This window comes from Octopus bimaculoides, chromosome 1 (genome assembly GCF_001194135.2).
Source record: "Octopus bimaculoides isolate UCB-OBI-ISO-001 chromosome 1, ASM119413v2, whole genome shotgun sequence".
In the NCBI taxonomy this organism is placed as follows: domain Eukaryota; kingdom Metazoa; phylum Mollusca; class Cephalopoda; order Octopoda; family Octopodidae; genus Octopus; species Octopus bimaculoides.
This window is the reverse complement of record NC_068981.1, coordinates 146,834,626-146,844,094: the sequence shown is the minus strand read 5'-3', so window position 1 is coordinate 146,844,094 and position 9,469 is coordinate 146,834,626. Positions and strand designations below refer to the sequence as shown.

The 9,469-nt window shown below is 36.4% G+C and overlaps 1 protein-coding gene across 3 annotated transcripts in view; it reads left to right on the top strand.

Annotated features, from left to right (window-relative positions):
* LOC106883579 (ATP-binding cassette sub-family C member 4) overlaps window positions 1–9,469 on the top strand; it is a 146,239-nt gene that overhangs the window by 21,643 nt on the left and 115,127 nt on the right. For all 3 annotated transcript variants that reach the window (XM_052971339.1, XM_052971338.1, XM_052971336.1), the window contains exon 2: window positions 4,604–4,714. In XM_052971339.1, coding sequence (XP_052827299.1) covers window positions 4,604–4,714 — 111 coding nt within the window. The remainder of the gene's footprint in view (window positions 1–4,603; window positions 4,715–9,469) is intronic.

The following is a 9,469-nucleotide window of genomic DNA, read 5'->3' as shown; positions in this document are numbered from 1 at the left end:
ATGTGTGTATGTTTGTGTGTCTGTGTTTGTCTCCCCAACATCACTTGACAACCGATGCTGGTGTGTTTATGTCACTGTAACTTAGCGGTTCGGAAAAATAGACCAATAGAATAAATACTAGGCTTCCAAAGAATAAGTCCTGGAGTCGATTTGCTTGGCTAAAGGCAGTGTTCCAGCATGGCCACAGTCAAATGACTGAAACAAATAAAAGACTAAAAGAAAAAAGTATGTATGTGTATATATATATATATATATACAAATTATTAGGGTGGCTATTTGCAATTTAGAGCTGAAAAGCAGTAGTATAGTCATCATTAAAGCGACTGAGGGTGCTAATCAGCACCAGCATTGCTAGAAATAAGAGTCAAAACAACTTTTAGCCATGTGAGAGCACTTGTCTAACAACTGATAAGGGAGACAAGCTCCCTATGGCAAGTGAGATGTTCATGTTCTTTATTATATTTTGAGATTCAATTAAATTGGCAGTTTTCTTTTAATAATCTGCATCCTACATATTTCCATTTCAAGAAGCTTTTGACTTTCAACTCCCTTCCAGGCAATGTTCAGATAATTAGTTACAAAACAACAAACGAGAAGTTTAATTATATCTTCATTGAAATAACAAATGTAGTATACATCTAAGTTTGCTTTCAGCTCTCAAATTTATTTGCCAAAAATATATATGTATGAAATCTTATCCACGTTGAACTTTATAAGAATGTCAGCTGGTTGCTTAGAAATTCTGTGGAAAAAGATTTTATAAATATGAAAGTATTTTACTTTGCACTTACTTGGTCGCTGACAAGTATTACTAGTATCATAAAAAAAAAACATGATATTGTTCCTTACTTATTAAAGTAAGTTCACCATGATGGAGATATGAGTATAAAAGCTCTGAGCAAAGTTGTTTGTCAGAGAGAGAACATCTTTGTAAATATTTCCTACCTGTTACACCCCATGTATTCGGTAGCATTAAATGTATGGGTAGGAAAGATTTAAAATGGAATTGACATAATGTAGTATTAGATGTAACTTTTTTTAAGAATGTAGGATGTGATTTAAAAGAAATTTTTCTAGTAGGTCTAGTTACTCTACAGACACTCTTTTCTTGACCTCAGAGTCGATAAAAACTATAGGATATATAACCAAAAATGAAAGTTAAGAGACATTTTTCAAAGTCACTTCTGTCAAAAGGTCATACACATGAATGTTGGTTTTTACAAGCATAAAAGCTATTATTTCAATGGTTACTGAATATTTCAACCACCTGATCAGTGATATAGCAATAATTTGTAATACCAGATGCTCTCACTAGTTATGATGATGAAGGTTCCAGTCAATCCAATCAACAGTACAGTCCCCTTGTGAAATTAACATATGAGTGTAACCTCAGGGAGATTCAGTGTGAAACAGAATGTGACAAGGTTGGCCCTTTGACATACACATACTGTTCGTTTTTGCCAGCAGAGTGGACTGGAACAACATGAAATAAAGTGCCTTGTTCAAGGGCACAACATGTTGCTGGGAATTGATCTCACAACCTTATGATCGTGAGCTGAATACCCTAACCACTAAGCCATGTGCCTTCACATCCTTGCACAATAACGCCTGTATTATTTGTAACTTGTATTATATCAAGCCAATGAAGGAGCCACTAAATGCATTAGCTTGATCTATTAGAAACAGAAGTATTAAAAAAGGAAGGATATTCTACAAAATCAACACAAAATGAAATAACACAACACATAATCTTACATAATTGATACTGAATAATATACACTCCCTGTGCATCAATGACAGCAACTTACACATCTTATAATCTATGCAAGCAACTGAATAAATTTGCTTCCCATCACATGGTTCTGGGTTTTGCCCCACTGTGTAGCACCTTGGGTAAGGGTCTTCTGCTATAGCCCTGGGTTGACCAAAGTCTTGTGAGTGGTTTTGTTAGATGGAAACTAAAAGCAGCCTGTTGTATGTGTGTGTGTGTGTGTTTGTCTCCCCATCCACTGCTTGACAACTGGTGTTGGTGTGTTTACATCCCCATAACTTAATGATTCAGCATTAATGACTGTTAGATTAAGTATCAGGCTTAGCTTAAAGAAAATAAGTACTGGGGTCAATTCATTTGACTAAAAATTCTTCAAGGTAGTGCCCCAGCATGGTTGCAGTATAATGGCTGAAACAAATAAAAGATAAGACAGGATGGTCACGTCTAGAATATTTTTGCTTATAAAACTACCCAATCAAGGCTGACCTGGGTTAAACAGCAGCTTGTTCTGTAAGAGTGCAATTCCTGATTATAAAATGAATGACAGTACAATTAAAGGTGGATAGTATGGAAATTGGAAATAAGTTGATGGGAATCTTTGATAGTGTTAGATAAAGAAAAAGGCAAGCGATTTATATCTTTAAGAGAGAATTTCAAGTAATTTAATCTAATATCAAAGACCATGACATCAGCACTGTTGATCAGCAGACTTTATAAAAAGTTTGATAAGTTTTATTACCATGAAGAACAAAGAATCTAGCATTTTTAGTTCTTGTCCTTCATCCGTGAGTAAGAAAGAAAGAGAGAAAGACGTGTTGTCACTATGGCTGTAAGCTAGTCAATGACCCAGCAGACTTATAATCAATGATATTCTGTCTGTAACCATCTTTTATTCAGAGATATACTGGATTACATTATCCAATGCAGCCTACCTTTTGTTTTCCTTTTTTTCAAGTCAAGTTTTGACAGAATCAATAGAGTATAGGACGGCATGTCTCACAGCATTTAAATGCTTTTCTTTCATTCTAAACTCAAATCCTGCCAGTCAAACTTGTCTTTCATCCTTTTTGGGGGTCAACAAAAGCACCACTCAAGTGCTGTGGTTGATATAATCAACCACACCTTCTCTCAAAATTGACAGTCTTCTATCTATCTTAGAATTCAGTATTAATTCTGTAATGTAGTTGATAGGGCCATTAGGGAATAGAAACAGGCTTGGAAGGACTGGAAGTGTGATGGTAGCAGGGAACTGTATCAAATTGCCAGAGGGAAGCTAGGAGACAGGTTTACTTAGTCAGAGGGGAAGCAGATAAGAAGAAATTTGCCAATGTTCTGCGTCGTGAGGACCAGAGACTTGAAGTGTTTTGAATTGCAAGACTGTGTGAGAGAAAATTCTGATGTTATAGGAGAGAAATGTGTCCACATGGATGGTGGCTCATTTGCATTTAATGATGCTGCAAAGAGAGAGACTTAGAAACACCACTATGAAAGGTTGCCAAATGAAGAGAATGAATGAGAGAAAGAGAGTTTGCCAAATGTTGACCCAACAGAGAGACCAGCTATTCGAATTGACAGTACATTGGTAGATAAAGCAATTAAGGGTATGACAGGGAAAGCCCCCGGCCCATCAGGAATCACTGCTGAGATGCTTAAAATATCTGGCAGTGTAGGCTATAGTCTAGTTAACTGAGTGAAATCAAAGTCATGGCCAATGCCAGTGCCACCTGACTGGCACCCATGCTGGTGGAATATAAAAAGCACCATTCAAGAATGGCTGATGCCAGTGCTGCCTGACTGGCAGCCATGCAAGTGGCACATAAAATGCATCATTCAAGTGTGGCCAATGCCAGTGCCACTTGACTGGCACTCGTGCTGTGAAAAGCACCATTCAAGCATGGCCAATGCTAGTACTGCTTGATTGGCACCCGTGCTGACAGCAGTGCCGCCTGACTGGCTCCTGTACTAGTGGCACGTAAAAGCACCGACTACAGTCTCAGAGTAGTTGGTGTTAGGAAGGGCATCCAGCTGTAGAAACCATGCCAAATCAGATTGGAGCCTGGTGCAGCCTCCCAGTTTGCCAGTTCTCAGTCACACCAGCCAACCCATGCCAGCATGGAAAGCAAATGTTAAACAATGATGACCTTGATGAATTCCTATAAAATCATGCTTTAAATACTGCATTTTTATTGGAAGAAAATGGTCAAATTGTAAGGATTCTTTAATATTGGAGTGACATTATTGCCTGTAAGCAATTTCTCACCATAAATATAGACAACTTATCAGTTGCCATAAAGAATTTTAAACAATTTTTACTGTCTTTGCCACTACCTCCCTACTCTCCACTTTTTAATGTTCGCTTTCTTCCTCTCCTTCTCCATCATTTCCCTCTTCTTTTTCTACCACTTCTTTTTTCCTGCAGATTCTTTTACATCATACCTACTTTGCAGACACATTGCTTCACCCATTAGATGACTCTCACCACCCACAAAAAGTAGATAAGACTCAGAAAACAAAGCTGTATCACTTTAAGGAAGTAAAATTTGTATCACTTTAAGGAAGTTTGTATCATAGAACTAGGAGTGCTTTTGGGCAGGTTGGTATCAAAAGGGTTAAACTGTTTTTTAAATAAGATACTTTAAAAATATTTATCAATGCGCAGTTTCACTCTATTTCTAGATTAAATGAACATTTATTCATTGCTGTTCTAAGATTAAAAAAAAAAAAAAAAAAAAAAAAAAAAAAAAAAAAAAGCAAAACGAAGTAATACATGTTGCATATTTATAAATATTTTTGTCTTAATTACCTCTGAAACTGTTTTGACTTTACTTGTAGGTGGCTTAATCCTTTACTTTCTCTTGGATACAAAAAGACACTAAACCAAGAAGACTTGTTTAATGTTCTCAATGATGACAGTTCTGATATTTTAAGAGAAAGACTTACAAGGTACGTATTGTTTTCAGTTTTGCTAAATAAGTGACAGACTATAGCTGTAGACATTTTTGTTTAACTCTTTCAAGCTGGGTGGTACAAATAAAGTACCACTTATTTGCATCAATTTAATGAGTGGTGGTGCATAATTCGTACTGTAACTTAAAATTCTTTTTGCTGTATGGCCGGTAGCTCAGAAAATGTACTATCTCATCTATCAGCCAATCAGAAGCTACCCTTACATCTGGCAACAATTTCTGCGACACAAACGGAATATTTTTTCAGTTGAATCCATTTTGTGCCAAAGGTCAGTTGACTAAAAACAAGAGTACAAATTTTTGCTATAAATTTTTGCCCTTCTAGAATCTTTTTTGGCCTCTCTATTTCGCCCCCAAAAGACTTAAGATAAGTGTGACTATGACCCCTTTTACCTTTACAAATTCAAATTCAAATTTCCTTCCTCCTCTATTTGGTTACATAACTGGACAAACAATTGATCCAGTATTGATTTCTAGGATAGGTACAAAGCCTCAACTTTGGGTGATTGGGTGATTAGATTGACATCATCCTCAACTTATTTTACTGACCTTTGCAGGCTGAAAAGCAAAGTGAACCTTTGTAGGATTTGAACTCAAATCACTATCAAATTATCATCATTTTGATGTTCACTTTTCCATGCTTGCATGGGTTAGACAGAATTTGTAGGGGTAGATTTTCTATGACTAAAAGCCCCTTCCTGTTCCAAAGCAAGGTAATATTTCTTGACTGGATGTGATTTCATGGATGGCTGAAAATGAATGACTCAGCTTGTATAACAGTGGGAATAAAGATACACTGCTAAACATTACAAGATATGTTGAAAATTCTACTGATTCTGCTATTTCACAACCTGTTTTGATCCAATCCAATATTATATATTCTTTAAGGTGGGGAGATGGCAGAAACATTAGCTCACTGGGTGAAATGCTTAGCAGTATTTCGTCTGTCTTTGTGTTCTGAGTTCAGATTCCACTGAGGTCGACTTCACCTTTAATCCTTTCAAGGTCGATAAATTAAGTACCAGTTGCATATTGGGGTCGATCTATTCGACTGGCCCCCAACCCCAAAATTTCGGGCTTTGTGTCTAGAGTAGAAAAGAATATTATATATTCTTTGATGTAATATTAGCAGCATGATAAATAGAGATTAATAAAATAAGTGGCTGTGTGATAAGAAGTTTGATTTTCAACCACATGGTTCCTGGTTCAGTCCTGTTGCATGGCACCTTGGGCTAATGTCTTCTGTTATACCTTCTGTCCAGACAAAGGTGTGTGAGTGGATTTGGTATATTGAAGCTTAAAGCCCATTACACACACACACACACACACACACACACACACACACATATATATATATATATATGTATATATATATATATATCATGTGTGTCTTTGTGTTTTTATTCGTCCCCCACCACTGCTTGACAGTCTGTGTTGATGTGTTTATATCAATGTAACATAGCAGTTTGGCAAAAGAAACCAATAGAATAAGTACCAGGTTGAAAAACAAAATAAGTACTAGGGTTGACTCATTCAACTAAAATTCTTCAAAGCAGTGCCCCAGGATGGCCACAGTATAATGAGTGAAACAAATAAAAGGTAACTAACTTGAACAACCAAACTCTTGAAGGCAGTACTTGACCATGGCTGCTGTTGAATGATTGACAAAGCTCTGGACACATGGGATAATCTGGTCCTGAGTTACTTATGCATTAGAAAAAGGTGAGATGGTCATAACTGGAATAGCTTTGCTCATAGATCTGCTTAGTCAAAAATGACACGGGGCTAAACAACAACAACATCCAATGACTGAAACAAGTTAAAGAATAATATAAGAATATATAGATATATAAAAGAAACCTACATACATACAAGTATGTGTGTGTGTGTGTGTGTGCGTGCATATGTGTGTATTACAGGTGGGCAGTTGATGAATTATATGGGCATTATTCAGATTTCATAGGTATGACTGCATGTGCCTCAATGCTGAAATCAATCCACTTACTAGCTGAGAGTATTCTCCATGGCATATAGGGCTTCATTTTTACTCTACCACATGATATCCAGAAGTCCTATATTGGGATTACCACTAATGACTTTAAAAAGATAATATAACCAACAATTTCACTCCTTTCGTTGTCAAGGAGAAAGTAAACTCTACAACTTTGTCCCATTTTCTGTGGAAGTTTAGAGACCAAGAGTATGAATGCTCCAAATATCTGAGGACAACGTTGATAGGGCCCCTCCACACACTAGAAATTGCAGGCTTTGCCTCTGAGAAACTGCATATCCTGAAGCAGCTTGCAGTGTCCCCTCATCAAAAGAGCTGGTATGATTTTTCTAAATGTTAGGATATGAACATTTCTCTTGGGTCTGTTTTACATGGTTATCCTGGAAATTAATATCAGGAAAAATTGTAGAGTTAACTTCCTTGCAAACCATTGTTTATCTTAATCAGATTGTTTTCTTTATAGCAGCTGGTCTTCAGCTTGGCCTTGGTGTTGCAGTCAGAGTGGTTGGTGTCCTTCTCAACTGCACCTCACACATAGTAATCTATGGGGTTACAATTGGTAGAATTTGGAGGCCAGAAATTGAGGTTACAAGTTGTAGAAATTCTTTAACAACCACTTCTGACTCTTTCTTGTTACACACATAACCTTTCAGTAGCAACTCTCTCCAGCCAGGGATTGACTACTATCTCCAGCAGCTTTACGTAACTGTCTGAATTGAGCTGAAGGCCCTGTTCAAATTCCTGTGGGGATAAATTCTGGTGTGGGGGTGCAGTCAAGACGCTTGCTGTCTCCCTTCTTGCTGGCCATAATAAATAATTATTAACTTTCAACTCTCCATTTCCTTTCCTTCAATTAACTGAACATAAATGATATATATATATATATGTATATATGTATATATGCATGTATGTATATATGTGCGCTTCATGATTTTCCTTACACTTTCCAGTTAATTTGAGTATTTTATAAATTTAATGTTTGTTTCACAGATCTGTAACTACTCTTTGACTTATCAGTCGTTTTCTAAAGTTATCTTAGATTTGTGAATTTGGAGCATTTCCTATTAATTTGGAATAACTTTCCTACTTTTCTTATTCTCTACTACTGTTAGATTTGCCAAATTCTTTTGTTTATTTCTGCACTTTTAGTAATTATTATTTTGTATAAATAATCATTATTTTGTATATATAATCATCTTTAGATGAATGGAAAGCTCAGTTCATTTTGGTAAGATTCCAAACCAAAACTTTAGACTGTTGAACTGTTCGTAGTTGGCAAAATTTGTTTTTAAAAGATAATATTTTAGCTTGAATAATTGTTATAGAAGGTAAAAATTACAGAAGCCTGTTATTTTATCCTATCTCATTATTATGTAACTGTAAATGTTCACAAAAAAGATCAGTATTTTTATTATTGAAAACTGCCATGGTGGGACTGAACAATGAGTTTAAATATAGCATGTGGTCTTGTATTATTCATTAATATGCAGTTTTGTATTCTGTAAAAATGAATGATTATTTTTTAAGTAACATAATGTTCTCATTGAAACTTAATTCATTATATAATTTTAACTCTATACAATTAATTATATAATTTTAACTCTATATAATTTATTATGTAATTATAACTATAATTTATCATATAATTTTAATTACCTAATATAGATTATCTGGTATTTGCTTATTCATGGTAATGACTAATTAGGAATAGACACTTTAAAATGTTGGTGATGCTTGACATATTGAATGGTGTTAAATGCATTTTGGCACCTGACAATGCTCTCAGGTGTGGGTAGAATGGAGAGGAGGGAATTTTTCAGTTAGAGGTAAACTCTATGAGTAGTTTTCTTCTGTCTAGGGGCTACAACAAAAAAAGGAAAGAAAAGAAAGAGGATTTCACGTTTCGAGCGGAGCTCTTCATCAGAAATATAGGAAAAGTCCAAAGAAGGGAAGATGGAGAAAGAAAATCGCCAACGATGCACACACAGTTACATATATATATACACACATACACGTACATACATAAATACACACACACATACAGACACACGTATATCATCAACATCATACTGGCATGGGTTGGTCAGGATTTGATTAATCCAAGGACTGCATCATGCTCAAGTATCCCTTTTGGCATAGTTTCTATGGCTGGATGCTTTTCCTAAAGCCATTTACTTTACATCATGTATTGGGTGTCTTTTTCTTGTCACCTGCACTGTAAGGGTTGCCATGCAGCTCAAAGGACTATGAGCCCTGGGGGAGATAAGGGTGTTGCCTTCATGCTAGGGGAAGAAAGGTTAAAACTATGAAAAGGTGGAAGGTGGTGGTATCAGAGCAGGTTCTTGCAGAGGATCTGCATAGCTATTCATGTTTAGTAAGGGGAAGGGAGAGAGAGACAAAAAAGAAAACAGTCAGTAGGTTCTGCAATCAGATAGATAATGGCAATGAGGGTCCAGGTACCTTCCCCCACCTCCACAAGATGCAAGGTGAGTAGAAGTGGATGGGTTGATAGTTTTCAAGATTGTATGGGAAGGAGATGAGGGGATGGGAAGGCAGACTGCAAATTGAAGGGTGGATGAACAATGAGCCATGAGTTGGGTAAAATAGAGGGTTGCAGAATTGAGTGGGGTGGTGAGCAGTAGAAATAGTAATGATAATTCTGTTGTCAGGGACAGGACAAGAAATAGAGAGATGACAATGGTCGGGTAGCCCCCCCCCCCC